We start from the raw sequence: 16,199 nt of genomic DNA, 5'->3' as shown, positions 1-16,199 counted from the left end.
GTCTAATTTAGTTTACCCATATTTATGTAGTTATTGTTTTTGTTTATGAGTTTCTCAGATATTTTTAATGAAACTCTAAAAACAACAGTATGATAGCTGGGATAGTTTCTAATTAACATTAGTTATCTCAAGTCATTTTCAGTGCCGTTATATTAACAAATATATACAGGAACATATTTCTACAGCTAGGAGTGAAAGACAAAATGTCGGAGTTTCAGGAATGAGTCGTGTTTCGTCCACGACAGATGCAATTTGATTATGAATGTGATAATGTGCCGTGTGTCACTGACGTAAGGCAGAAATATGACTGCGGGAAAAGAGCCATAAAACAAAAGGATGCGTTTTACATATTAAATTTCCTTGTTTTTTGAAACATTTATTAAATACGCCACGGATTTTCCTTTCTTTTACTGCACCTAAACCGGAATAATTCCGCTTTTTTTTTTCTTCATAAAAATTATACCACTACAAATAAAATAGTAGTAAATAGATGATACTAAGGACAAAAATGTATCATATTTACTTATTTGGCAATACATCTCTTAAAAAAATTAATAAGTGCATAAATACGATTATGTTCATTTATGGAAACGCTTTAAAACACATGTGAAAAATAATAATGCAAGGACAACAAATTTTGTTGTGAAATTATATTCAGGGTTGTCAGATTTTTGAAAATGTATTTCGCCGCATCTAAATCGAAACCTGAAATAAAAAAAAAATTATAGTAGACCAATTTTGACACGTTTTCGGGAGTTTTTCTACATTTTTAGGAAATAAAAAGAGTAGAAGCGTCTTTCTAAGAACTTTTAAAACCTGCTTTAAAAAATTTGATTTGATTGAATATTCACAAAGTTATTCTAATTGTTTATAAGTATAAAAATTTGACCAATGTTTAAACAAGCGCCAGAGGTCTCCTAATTAACGGATTCGAATTTTTCAAAAAGCGTTTGGAAGCTTGACAGCCCTTCTATATTTGACTAATTTTTCAAGTATCTAAGGGCCTTGGTTTTTGCTGTGAAAAATTTTGAAAACTTGCAAATTTTTTTTTTCAAAATCTGCATTGCAAAATTATTATGCAAAATCTATCTAACCGATTTTGATGAAAATTGTTGTGATGATTCTACATAACATGAAGTTTTTTTGAGTCAATTATGAAGGTCCTATACTCAATTTAAAGAACAAAAAAATTCCCTAAAAAGTAATGTTTTTTAACCCCATTTTTTCGATTTTTACAATAATAATCATGATTCATTCGATTTGTAACTAGTCATATTTTGTAAAAAATTTAATTAGAAACATTTGTTTCCTCTTCCATTTTCGCCTAAATTCCATTAACTCTTCAAAAAGATACACAATTAAATAGGAAGAAAATTTAAAATTTTTCGAATTTTTTTAACATATTGTGCCGCCAAAAGTTAAGCCCACGTTTCTTTTATGCGCATAGACAAATTTTCATTTTTAGTAATATTTGGATGTCGAAAAGGAATATGGACTTTTTGAAACAGATACCGTCTGGACTATTGGGAACTTAAATTTCCAAAGGATCCCAAATTGTACATGTGGACGAATTTCTGAGAAAAAAAATCGTAAAAATAAGCATAAGTTAGGATAGCTAGTCATGAAGCCAAACACGGAGGCCTAGATTGGTAAGAATAATTGCTAATGTCTTAATTTGTCGTAACACAATCACTTCGGCTATAACATCTGGATTAAAGTACCCTTAGCCCCACAAACTATTCAGATAAGGCAAACAAATAAGCGTTTACAAACACGAGCGGCACCAGGGGATTACCTCATAAATGAAATATACAGCCCGGCATATTGCCGTGCCAATTTTAGAACTGCAACGCATTCATTACAGAATACCGCAGGTGTTTGTGAAGAGGATAACGCCGAGTTGGCCGCGATATCAATTTTATACGCCGCCTCTTAATGAACTGTTTGACCCAGTAAGGCACGAGGACTTGGTTGATGCGAGGGTGACTCATGCGGGGTTGGCAATCGGTGTCTGGGCCGTGTTACTCGAGATTAAGATTGGTGTTACATAATTTTAATCCCATACAAAGCATTTTCACGTGCTTGAAGAGTGATTAAATATTTATTTCAAAATATATTTGAAAAACTTTTTAAAATCTAGATATAATAGATAAATGTTATTGTTGCTCATAAATTATGTTTGTTGCGTTGTCGACTTCGATGAAAACAAACTAGCCTACACATCGTCGTGGATATCGAGCGAAAGACATACATTTTGCGACTAATCTCTTTGAAATCATTGCCAAAAGAAATTGCGTTGGACAAGAACAACAAGACCATCTCTATTCGCTTTCAAACGAAGAATACATCGAGGCGCAAAAAAAAAACAAATAACTTAAGAACGAACGCTACATAATATCGACTTTAATATGTGGAAGAGGGATTTTGTACGTCAGTAATGCCTGTTTGATGGCATAATGACGTTCTCAAGGCGACAACAAGGATATGAAAGAAATGTAGTTGCTATTAGTGACTGTGCGGCTGATGCATTTTGGACTGCAGAGGCGTAACGATGTGAGATACATATGTACTCAAAACGCAGTGAAAATGTTTTAAAACATTAAGTGGAAATGACAAAGATGATTTTATAGAGGATTTTGCGTAACGAGTTAAAGGTTCGTTTATCTATCACCCTTCTCAAGGAAGTAACGTATTTCAGAAACACTCTGTATACATAATCACACCCCGCAGAATGCTTTTATGAAACTATTAACAAATTAATTATTTATAATTTATTGAGTATTTTTTATGAAATTCTCGACAAAACAAGAAAGGTACATTCCGGGTGCCCAAATTTTTATAGTTTAGACGATTTTATTGTTCTACTGTTCTTAATAATCAAACATAATCTAGATTTAATATTGTTCCAAATTCCAAAATGTGATAAAAAATAACACGACGCGCTACTATCCCATCTCATCAACAGAATATCTATCACAAAATTCGTACCCAAGTTATTAATCACGAAATTCGTCGATTTTTTAACACGAATGTAGAAAAATTATTCTAAACATGAATTAGTCGAAAAAATACATCAATCATACGGCATTTACACCAGATGTCTCTGTGAAAATAAATCACCGGGTAAAAAAGGTAAATATTTTGTTAAGGGAACATCTAAAAAGCTACAGATACTCATTAATACGGATTTAGTTCTTAAGGTGCGTTTACACTTCGACGACCATCCAGGATGAACTTGAATGAAAAGTGAACATACAAGTGGTCATCTGTTTTGCTATTTATATATATAATTAAGGATTTCTTTTTAAGATAGATACCTGCTACTGTTAAGAAAGAAGACGATATTTTGTATACATTTTAAGCCAATACTACAGTATATTTAGTATTCCTCGAACATAGTTACAATTATTGTAAATATACGGATATTATGGAAACTAAACTAATCATTAGCGAGATTCGCAATAACAACGAATAGTTAGATGCTCTAGAAGAAATACTATAACGTAAGATATAACTACAGTATATAAAACTCTTCTAAAAAGTATAGTTTTATGTACAGGAATTTTCATTTATTAATATTATAGACATTGCACACAACTATTCATCATCATCGAATCCTTACAAAACGTATTCCTAGTAATTATTGCTTATCATCATTCTTACTACTGCTACAAAGGTAATCACATAAGTCTCATATAGTCGTATTTTAATGTCATCTACGACGATTATCCAACATGACTCAGAAATATCACAGGATGAACTGAAACCGATTTCGATGATACTAATTTTGTAGTTAAAAATAGACTGCGCGGGCTTCGCAGTGCTGAATTCCTGAAACCTGAATTCTTCAGTAAATTAAAATTAGTTTCTACATGCAAATAGAGAGTTTATTGAAACACGTTCAATTTAAAATGTTAAATATCTAGTTAGTAAAGTGCGGCTTCAAAAACATTACATTTAAAATTTTAATTTCAGCAGAAATCAGACCACGTCGTGTAGGAGCTGTAGCACATGTTTGTAGTGAAAATAATAGAAGCGCATTGAACTTAGAATTGATCGCATTTGTGTAATGTACTCGTAATTATTTAAAAAACATTCTACTCGTATTAGTGTCCTGTGGAGACTGTCAGCAAATATTTCATCGGGTTTCAATCCAAACGTCGGACCAAGTTACAGAGCCGAAAACAGCTCCAAAGACCGAGGACCAACATCTTCGCCGGGGAAGAAACTACAAAGATCAGCCTTATCTCCAGTCGACTGCGGCAAACCACGACGTTTAAGGGCAGCGGCAGATTCCCGAGACCCGACATCGTACCGATAATCGTCCGGGATTCGCAGCGTTCCCGTTAGAGAGGCGGTCGAACGTCGACTCTGATAACTTGCAGTTATATAACCAGGGATAAATACCTAGCCAGTACGCCTGACGTACGATTCAAATTTAAAGTTGCGAATTTCGTGCTAATATAATCAGTATTAGATATCAACTGTAAAGAATCTTGGCTGTGTTAGATATCATTTGCATACCTAGACTTCTAGTATCGAAGAACATTGTATGACTTTGTTTGATAAGATCTGTTTGAATTAGCCTTTACAATAGAGTAAAAACCACTTTTAACTTGTTTTCACAAAAAGCAACGCCTCAGTTAAGTAAACAGACGTTAATGACCACACTTTTACAGCTTAATCCTAAAGAAAATTGACTGGGACCGAAAACACTGATTTTTTCAACGCGATAAAATTCAGTTGTGATGCCCGGAGTTGTTTGTATGCCCGTCCGTTTGGTCGGCGCTGAACGAGAACTGCATTTTATATTAATTTAGTCAAAAAATGGAGGTTAGGTGTGAAATATGTAATTTAACGTGCGGCAGAGTCTAATCTGCGGAGGCCATTTATGAATAATTTGAATTTATAACGGCCGTTAATAAAACTGGATCCCAGGCGGGAAAATTGTAACTACGCAGGCAATTATTGCGAGGCTGAAAGTGGACAAGTTCGTGAAACTGTACTGAATATTTCGACAATTAATAAACTATGTCATCTGCAATTGGTCGAGCATTCTTGATTAAATATGTAATTTTTTTTTATGCAACCGACATGCTTGTACAAACAATCACCACCGAACTTGCGTTGTTCGCCTTTTTTTTTAATTTAACGTCAAAAGAAATAGGTTTTACAATTAGATAAAAATTATAGAACTCTTGACGCATTTACAGCATCTTTAACAAAGTTATCAATTACATTTTGAATAACATTTGGTGGTATGTTTCGAACTTCTTCTCTGATACGAATTTTCAATCCTTCGATAGTTTATGTTCACATACACTATGCTTTTTAGATAATCCCATAAAAAAAATCTAGTGGAGTTAAATCAGGCGAGCGTGGTGGCCATTCAAGCGGCTTTCTTCTGCCTATCCATCGATATGGGAAATTTCATGAAGGTAATTTCTTACATGGAGGCGAAAATGTGGAGAGGCACCATCTTGTTGGAACCAGACATCACCAACAGGCATTTCGTGCTCATTGGAGTTAGGAAAATTTAATTCTAGGGCTGGAATAAGCTGAAAATGCAAAAAATCCAAATAAATGTGGCCCGTCAAATTGCCCTCAAAGAAATAAGGTTCCAGTATTCCAGCCCAAACATTCACTATTTCCGGCCGTTATTTATGTTTTTCTTGAAATGGCTTATTTAAAAAATGTAAAAGGAAATTTTATGCAAAAAATCGTTAATAAACAATTTTAAAGAAAGCAAAAAATAAGTTTTTTTACTTAATAAAATAATTTAGTAAAAACTTAAGTACAATAAAGTTTATTAATAATGTATATACAGTGTGTCCACGGATGGAGAAGACAAGAGGAGAAACTCTTTTGTTTTTGACTTTATCGAAAAATGTCACTCTTCTGTCCCTCGAAAAAATGAGACTGTCATACAAACATCTTAGATTAGATGTAAAGGGTAGTCATAAATTAAAAAAACACGAAAATACTCAAGAGAGAAGTAGAGGTATTTTAAAATCTTATGAGCTTTGACCTTCATATGCGCAGAAACATAATTCCGACCGTCGCCTAAATTATTCTACGTTCTAAAAACATTACACCTATTATTCACAGTCTCTCTCGAGCAGCTCTAGCGTAAACAAGTCTTTGATCCGATTACAAATATCATAATAAAACGCCCTATTCTTTATTATTTTAATTTAAACAATAAAAATATATATAACGAACGTTCGCCAGTTGACTTTATTGATGCCCGAGCGCCTTAGTTCATTTCTACTTGTAATGATGCACATGGTCTAGTTCTGAGTCAATGTTTTCACAACGTGCTTATTAGAAGAATTATGGAGATACACCACGCCTTTCGCGCATTTCGCGGCTCATGAGATATTAAAAGTCCTCTAACATTATTTATTATTTTATAAAACAAATTTTAAAATAAAAATTTCAATTCTATATATTTTTTTCCTAGACTTAATTCTAGGTTTCTGTCTGCATTACTCTCTACTAACTACTAATGACGTCCCCTCTATACCAAACGATTTGCAATTAGCAAAACTATGACGAATTCTGTTTCACCTTATCCTATAATTGAATTGTGCTGTTAATAAAATGAAAATATGCCTCAAGAATTAAATACTCCCATTTACTAACGTCAACTTGCATGTACTTTGGCCTTTTACAAGTAATCCCCTCCCGCTTTTCTTGTACCGCTTCCGAAGCATTTTCGAGCGATCAAGTTAAAAAGCACGCGGCAACCCAGACAATGAAAACCGCCCGCTTGCGAGGAACTTAGTATACTCGTTTAAAAACGGAACGCTTATAACGCTGTGAAAACAATATATATCCCATTACAAAGGGGAGTATATATGACGAGACGAGGCTTCCCTTTACGAGTGATCTATTTTAGGAACTCTATGATGTTCGGGAGGAACTGAAAAGCTGATGGGTGGCGATGAAGAGGGAGCGAACGTTGCTTGCTGCACGTTGATGTTCATTTACTGGTGATTGATAGTAATGATGAGGCTTTAAGGGTTGTCGTAGACCAGCTATCTGTCATATGTCATTGGGTAAATTTAGGGATTACAACTTTAGTGCCATTTTAATCGATGAAACTGGACAAAATTTCCATGTACGATTTGATAATAAGCATTGTCGATCATCAAAACAGTTGAAACTGCAAAAACGGTGCTTAAATTCAATAATAATGAAAGTTATTAAAATTTATTGAGAAGCACTGGAATCCAGGGTTACATACTACATAAAAAGAGATAAATAGTTGTGACCCCAAAAGAAAGAGCTTTTTATTCAGAATTTATAAATCAAACATATTAGTTGTATGCTGTATGCTTAGCCACATAACTTTTTCCTTATTTTATCATATGTATTTTAAGTTCTAAGGTACCAGAAGCACGCCATCTACAAAATCACGTAAACTGCATTTACAAACGCATTCGCCTTCCAGTAAACTCCATCAAAGTTATTATTAAGTTTCCACGGTATTTTTAGATTTTCCCAGTTTTCCTCGACAAGTCTAATCACGTTCCCTAACAAGCAAAACTCGTTCGACTCCCGGCACGTTCTGGTTATTTGAATCACATACTGAATGACTGCATGACTACATTTCCTAATAGGTTAGGTACATCTAATCTTTCACATGTGACATAAGCAGCGTAAGTACAGGAAGAATTTGACGGTTATAATAAAAAAACACCCTGTACACAAACGTTGGTATTTCATATACGGGATATAAAATATTTACGTGGATATATTGTTTAATTATTATTCGCATGTATATTTTGAGAACTGCTGCAGAGTTTAACAGAATCGTATTTGTCTCACTCTCTCAGTTTTTTTCTCGGTCGTTTGCCAGAATTTGTTACGGTAGTTTCCATACTTATATTTCATCAGTTTGCATAAAAACCACCGTATGTTGTAGTCAGCTTATGTATTTATATGTTAATACAAGGTATTCCAATTTATAGATATAAAAGTCATGAATATAATGAGTAAAAAACAAATGAAGTCAAATATTCTCTAAAAAGGAACATATGTACAAGTTAGAAAGATACTTTTGCGTTAAAAAGTTCATACCGGGATTGGGTACAAAGATAAAAAAATGTATGCGGTCCTCAACAAGTTTTCTGTTAAAAAAAAAATACATATTTTAAAATGACATTTTTTATTTGTAATTTTTTCGCAAAAAAAATATTGATTACATCTATATTGTTACTTAAAATATCATTTGTGGAAAATTATAAAATCTAAGGACAAAATGTCTGTCGGAAATTATTGACTCTTTCATATTTTATAATTCGAAGCCTTTAACTGTCATTTCTATAAATATCTAAATACAATGAGTAATTTATTTCCCAATTTGTTATTCACTGGAACAGTTATCGATTTCCAGTACCTATAAAAGTCCTCAGTTTCTGTTTAAAAAACATATATTCTATTATTAGCTCCCCCCAATTTTCCCCATGTTATTAAATAATGCTAATAATAATCATTCAAAGAAATATCTTGTATTTTCGTTGTCTGGCATCGTCTTTGACAAAAACGGACACGTAAAAGTAACTTCTATAAAAAGATCGTTTTGTTTCCATGTTTTACTTAGGATTGTTCAACTCTTCATCAGCAAATATCTCAGAAACGGCTGCTCTGAGATTTCGACCAAGTATACCGTTTTTGCTTAAAATTGATAGGGGAATAAACGCATTAATACGAAACGCAATGTACAGGGTAGCAAAAAAGTTGGAGCCAATTTAAATCAAGCGTACCCTTATAGGTGGCAATCTACAAGCAGCGTCAAAAGCAATGACATATTTAAATTTAGCATCCTAAAAAACCCCTGTAACCCAAAATCGAAAAACACCCTGTATATCGAAAACTAAGCATTTGTGCACCCACGTTTATGAGAAAAAAAGTCTTAATTTGATATCAAAAATACGCCCCTAAGTTCTTTGTACCGAATTTTGAATCAGCTTGATGCAATTATTTATATGTATCGATTTTTGTTTGAAAATGCGTTTTTATTGAAATAACTTTGCTTCTATTAACTTATTTTTCAAAACTAAAGCCGTATTACATCGTGCAAATCCTCAATGTACTTTTGTTCCACCTACGACAAGTAGAAGAGCAAATAATAGTCCTAGAGCCCTTTTTTTACTGCCATTTCTCTCAGCAAGTGCCCCTCTAAGACTTTAATATCCAAGTTACTGGGCTGCAATATTTTCACATCAGAAATTTTAATATTTGTGGCATTTTCGTAGAGGTAATAACTTGAACAGAGGCTGCAAGTCAAAGGCCTTGTAAAAATTGCGCTGTAATGAAAATCACAAGGCGGGATGTTTTTCCGTACCGTATAAAATCGCGGAAGTTTTTAAAGTGTACATAGTTAAATAATAATAACTTTCCATTTAATTGAAACCACCTGCTTTGGGTCACTTCAGAGCAGCTAAATCGAAAGACATTACACAATATAACCTCAAACACGTCGACGTTAGATTTTAATTAATTTAAGTATATTAAGCTTGAGAAAAAATGATAAAATTGATCTAAACTCGATAACTTACAGCTTACATTATTAAGGAGGTATATCGGGGTCCGAGGGAAGTGAGGAGCGCAGAGGGGGTCCTATGCTTTTCTTATGGGACTAAAACCCGCTGCCAATTTAAAAAACTTAAATTCTATTGAAATTATTTGCGATAAACATCTATATAGCAAAGAAATCTACTCATATGCACATAGCATACATATTGACTAATTAACAACAAAAAAATATATTTTAAGTAGTTTTAAATTATATTTAATGACTAAAATAAAAACTATGTAGATGTGGCAACAGCGCTAATAACTGACTAGCAGTTGTACACACTGCGAACCTACAGACCTCGGACATCGGAGATATTGCGCGTCAAATTCGGGTAAAGATGCGTACGCGTTCAAAAATGTATTATGTGTAAACTATGTACAATATAATTATTATATATAGCAAATATATCGTATTATCCTCGCGAAGATTTGTATCCTTTATTTAAAATCCGTAAATCATGTGAACTGGTAAAACAACGAGAATTATGTTAATTTAGTTCTAAAGAAATGAAATGACACTCGCGCCCATCTCTCGTCCAAGTCAAAGAAAATGTTGGATGCAATTTTGAAGGTTCTGTGATAGAAATTACATTATTACTCACTGTTCGTGTTTTTAATCTCTATTTTAGTAATGTTACAAAAGTTTTGCAACTATAACTAATTTTTTAGATATAAAGTTTGCTGAGAAATATTTATGTTCCTTTGTTATTCCGTACAAATGCTTTTATCTCAAGTATTACTAATTATATTAATCAAGTAAAGAAAACTTTATGTAACCCTAAATATTGCTGGGTAATGATTACGATGTTTTTATAAACCATTAAATATATTAAAAGGATTTATCAACTGTATTTTTTATTCCAATAAATATATCACAGCTTCCTAGTCTTTTTTAATTAATCTAGTTTTTTAAAAACATTACAAAAAATCATCTGTTGTGGATAATTTATTGTTGATAACAATGTACATGGGATTTAGGAAAAATGTATATGTTTGAAATCAATTTCGTTTTTATCAAGTCTTTCAAATGTATTCCCTCCTTGCTGTCAGCTGATTGCGACGTTGCCACATTAATCCTCAAGTCAGACAGAAATGCAATTATAGGTTTCTGTTTCTAATTAATACAGCTGTACTATGTTCAAAACTTAAAATGAACAACTTTCAACAACAATATCTCAAAATCTAGATTCAAAAAAATTTCAAAAAAATATGACGCACAGAGGGAGCACTGGGTAATACGCTATATAAATTTCAAGTACATCTGCGCATTTGAGTAAACCCGATATACCTCCTTAAATAAACCCATAGAAATCTGACAATGGCCTATTTTAACTAACTCGACGTTTATAAATAATGCTTCTTGCCTCATTACACGCTCCCAATATTTTCCAACGCTAAATTTACGTAATTAATAAATAATAATTATAGGCAATTAAACTGTTTGAATCAAACGAAAACCTTGGTTTTATCGATAGCGATTAACGATTTTTTTTTTAGGGCAACACACGATACTTTAGTATTTTTAGACGTAAATGGGTTTGAAAATAGTTCAAATTCAACGACAGCGCACTTACAATCGATTAATATTCAGTTCAGTAATGCAGACAATGTGATAGTAAATGTCAACGTGAGAGCGCGCACGTGATTAAAATGTGTGGCAGAGGAAAGGTTAAATCTGTAGTTGAAAAGGAAACTTCAAGTCCGGTCAGTTTATTTCCATCAAAAATTAAGTTTACATTCTGAAATTCGGTAGGTAAATGGGAGTTTGGTGGTGTATTAGTCAGAATCAAGTAGTCGGTACTATTGGTCATTGCTGGCATTGCCATCTAGGCTCCAGAATAGGATATTACGGGAATGCTAATTTACAGAGTGTTAAAAGTTTGACTGCCTTAATTTTAACAGACGATAGAATACATTAAAATAAACAAAAAAAAACCTTATATGACATGGGTCCTAAACTCTACAATTTCCGAGAAAAAAATTATCAAAAGCTCCAATTTGATGTACAAAAGTTCGATTAATTAAGGAATATTGCCATAACTGCGTGCATAGAATACCATAAAATACAATGTTTATCACTTTTTTGAACTTCTTTATGCTTAATTCTAAAAAATAATTAGCGTTGTAATAAATTTAAAATTCGATAAAATTCATATCGAGCAATGCGACAACGGCGCAACGGATAACATGAGGTACTAACCTGTCCAGCAATACGCAATAAGTTGGTATCTGGAATTGGACTGTGTCTGAGTGTTTTTTACGTACCACTACTTCCTTTTTCTCGAGGTGTTTTCCAGCGAGTACGCGAAAATTGGATTCGAAGCTGTCCTAAGTGCATCGAAAATGGTGGTGGACATTTTAAGCATATGTTGTAGATTGTTTTGTATTTGTGCGTTTAAAAATTACTCAATTTTGCTTTTTGGTAAATACCTAAATCATTTTTAATAATGGTTATTTGGATAAAGTAAATCTTTGGGTACTTTAATTACATATTTTTCAAATACGTAATTTGATTAAGTTAAGTTCCTGTTTTAAGAAATTCATAATTACTAAAATTCGAGCTAGCACAACACTATCTTCGTACTACAAACCGATATATTTCATTTTATTTATTTACAAATTGGAAAGCAATTCAATTGAAATTTACTAAATGTTTCACAATCATAGCTGTTTACATTTTTGCCGTAGGACAAGTCACTTGTTGTCACGTTGTGATGAAACTCCAAAATATTAATACTCGCTGGAATTTGAAATCTGTTAATCTTACGCGCCTGTAATATACAACTTTTTTGTTCATTTATCTCTATCTTATGCTGAAGTGACGGCAATCAAACTCCTTACACCCTGTATACAACTCAACAATGACACCAAAAAACTGCTGAATGAGATCAAAAAGCTGACAATGAAATTGCTGGTTTACATATGCGGAGTCTAAAAGGACGCGCAGTTTGCTATACATGTTTCACGATTTCGGTTCTCTGAATTAGATGGTTTATATTAGCTGTGTTGTAACATGTGCTACATCTTTAATATTATTATTAAGTCTTCAGTTTTTATATTACGATCAGCCATAGAAAGAATTTCGACTCTTTCGCTTAAAATTCGATCCTGTATTCTTAATTATTCGTCTCCTAGTATAAATCACCCTGTATATCGAGTACATTCAAATTTGAAATATTTTTTATCCATTTGTTCGTTGTAGAAACATTTTTTTCAGCCACAGACTTTTCTCTTGTGTTTTTTTCTTGAAATCATTAATTTTAGTTATAAGCAAAGGAAGATGTTAAATTTCGAACATAAACCTTTCATTTTCCAAGTCCCATTCGAGTAATTGCCCGATTCTAATAAGCAGTACTAAAGCACCTATCATTATAGCGAGCACAAACAATAACGTTACCAGGACGATGATTACGAATAGGATTAGTAATTCCAGGGAACGAGTAATATAATCGCCTTCGCCGTTTTGTATGCAAACATTTCGTCCTTTGTGGCCGACACAAAGAAGTAGAAGCTATGTCGGACTGTTTGTTTTATCAAATGACAACCGGCGGGATAGAACAGGTTACGTCTCTTAAGAATAGGTAAATAAATTGGAGGTGAATTCTCTAATAGGATCGAGACCGATCTGGTTTATCGTCAATGTAATAGCGTCGTTTCCAGTGAAATTTAAATGCTACACAGACGTAAAATGCTTATGGTCTTACAAAGTAAAGTTAATTGTTTATCATGTTTTATTGAAGTTTTTCAAAATAATTTTATCCACAATCACCTTATAATCGGACTTTTATCCACACATATCAACCGTCTAAAGCGATACTTTATCCACCAGTGGAATAAAGTAATTCTTCAGTATGTGCTCTTTCCAATACTTGAGCTTTTTTTGTTTTGTATCCTCTCGATTCACTCTTCAAATAAGCAGTTATATTTTCCAATATCTATATTTTTGTAGACCTTTATAGTAGCCTTCAACATCGAATACTTCGACCACATGGATGAAATTGCATTTTTTTTTCTACAAATTTAAAAAAATACGATAGCATGACTTCTTTATTTATTAATAAATGGAAAATTGCTTCTTGAGCTTCTTCAAAAACAGCCACAGGAACACAATTACTTTCTTGCATTTTTATCCAATTCAAATAGAACTGTTCATTAAATAATTGATAATAAACAACGTACCATAGAAACCAGTAGGTTTCATTGAGTACTTACTAGTGAGAAATATCAAGTCGTGTGAATATTTTTTATTAAATTCCAATAATTCTGACTCCACAAATATGATTGTGATGTGATTATGGATAAAATAAAACGTTATCTATAAAACGCTCCAACTATGTTCTCGCGTTTAAACATTCTTGCGTGGATAAAATGCTACTTAAAACACTTATATAATAAATAACTATTCAAGTTTTATGATCTAATTCAACTGGAGTAAATACCAAACAAAAGACATGCCGAGTATTGTACGTACTTAACTAATAAACCTGTTGTATCTGTAAAAAAGATGGTGAAGATAAAATTATGTCTGTAGGAGTATTACAACACAACACTTTACATAACAACACGAACAATTCTTAGCACTTCCTTGATCGTTTGTAAGTAGGTAATGCTTATCGATGAAGAAAGAGGTCATTTTCGGTTTTCACGTAACTATATCCACGTTATTATTTGATTAACCCAGTTACAAATCGTAGTTTACTAGTATTATCTTCCAATTATCGTAACGAGGAAGTTTCGCCGCGAAGTTCAAAGCGTGAGGTCAACACGAACGACGATAGTTAAGTTTACCCGTGCCTCATTTGTTTGTTTGCCTTTGTATTAATTAAGGAAAGGCGCCTACTAGATCAGGCACCAGTAGATAACATAAAAATAGCAGCGAACTATTTTTCTGCATAACAATCGAGACTTGGCACAGAAATTGGATGAAAATAAGGAGCTGTATAAAACGAATACCTAGAAACGAGCGTACTTTTATTTATATCCACTGAAAATTCAAGGCACTGTTTTGTTTACAATGACTTATTTCTAACTACACTTGTCATACTCATAAAAAAAAATGTATATGGATTGTCAATGGCAGTAAACAAGTACATATATCGCGTATAAATATTGTCGATGACACAAAACCGTTTAAAATGCAAAATTGCGACAATGAGTAATCGCGAATACCCATAAATAATTGTTATAGACGCAGTCAACAACTACCTCTATCATTACCTTGGTATTTGTTCAAATCCACGTACAGAGAAGGTAAAGGATCCACCTCGGCCTCCATGTTTTGCAAAAAAATATAATTAATTACACGCGGGGACCTCTACGAACACCAAGAAAGGACACAAACTTAATTAATACGAGTTATATGTCTATAATTAATGTTTGTCTTAATGAACCAACCTCGACGGGCGACGATGCGTTAATCCCGATTTATATTAAATTGAAATTGCGATGATTTTCGCGAGATTCACACAACTTGACTTTTTCGCGGAGGGATCGCGATCGTCACCTGTTTCGTATACCGCGGCCACGCGTGATGTAATGTGGTGCGCGTGCACTGTCTACCGTGATGGCAAGTCGACTGATTCGCGTGAACAGCAAGGCGCCAACAGCGAGCGTCGCGAGTGGGCGAGTAGCGTCGCGATGCCTAAACATTTGGTGGTTGGGGGTTGCGCCACGCTGGCGACCCCCGACCTACGTACACCACGCCGGGCATTGGAGACGCCGACATGGGCGTTACAATAATTAAAATACGGGGTCAATGTTGAATAGCGACAATAATCAACATCTACACTGCTACGCAAACCGAAACATACACACCTGCAAATAATGCCATTTTTCTCAAGAATGGATTTCTGTAGGCGATTTTCTCGAGGGATACTATTTTTTTTTAATAAAACGACCATTTTAATGTTGCTGTCCGTTTTAAAAAAATACGATCACTGTAAAAGTTTTGACCGCTAAAAGGGAGAGGTAACCGGAGAAAACTATCACCCAGTATATCGATTTGACTGAAGCTTTAAGAAATAATACGCCATAATAGTCCAACAAATGTGCCAAATTTTAACGCGATCGGTAAAAGGGTTATGAAGTTAATAATTAAATTTGTTTTATTTTTGGCAACTTTGAAGGTCTGTAACTCAAAAACCAAAAATTTTTTTATTTAACTGTTTTTTCGTAGATCGTCTTTATTTATCGTCGTGAATGTGCAGTCAAACGTTGTCGGTGAAAGTTGCGGACACCCTGTATTTCTAATTCAGATGTTATTTTCTTTATGACGCACAATTTGAAAGCTTTCTCATTTTTTCTCAAAAATTTCTTTATGCAAAGGCATACGAATTTCATATGGTTGAAAAGAGAATAAAAAATTCTATCAAAACATGCAAAATAATTTATACAATCCCATTTAAAAATATATACAGGGTGTGCCATTTAACACTCCCGCTACCAATGTCTCCAAAATGAAGAAATTTATTTTAGTCTTATAACTAGTATATAGTTAAATTGAAAGACGCAAGCTGATAAAACTGTAATTATTGGAAAACTAATATGTGGCATCTGTCATACATGTTTTTTTTTAAACAAATAACATAAGCCACCTATAACTGAATTTTTTAATA

At 33.3% G+C, this 16,199-nt stretch overlaps 1 protein-coding gene across 1 annotated transcript in view; it reads right to left on the bottom strand.

Moving 5' to 3' along the window:
- LOC108917562 overlaps positions 1 to 15,164 on the bottom strand; it is a 54,152-nt gene extending 38,988 nt beyond the window's left edge. Inside the window, exon 1 of the mRNA XM_018724222.1 lies at positions 14,803 to 15,164. Coding sequence (XP_018579738.1) covers positions 14,803 to 14,860 — 58 coding nt within the window. The 5' untranslated portion in view covers positions 14,861 to 15,164. The remainder of the gene's footprint in view (positions 1 to 14,802) is intronic.
- Between the last annotated feature and the right edge of the window lie 1,035 nt (positions 15,165 to 16,199).

The sequence above is a fragment of the Anoplophora glabripennis genome, unplaced genomic scaffold (genome assembly GCF_000390285.2).
Source record: "Anoplophora glabripennis isolate ALB-LARVAE unplaced genomic scaffold, Agla_2.0 scaffold80, whole genome shotgun sequence".
Lineage (NCBI taxonomy): Eukaryota > Metazoa > Arthropoda > Insecta > Coleoptera > Cerambycidae > Anoplophora > Anoplophora glabripennis.
This window is presented reverse-complemented; position numbering and strand designations above follow the sequence as displayed.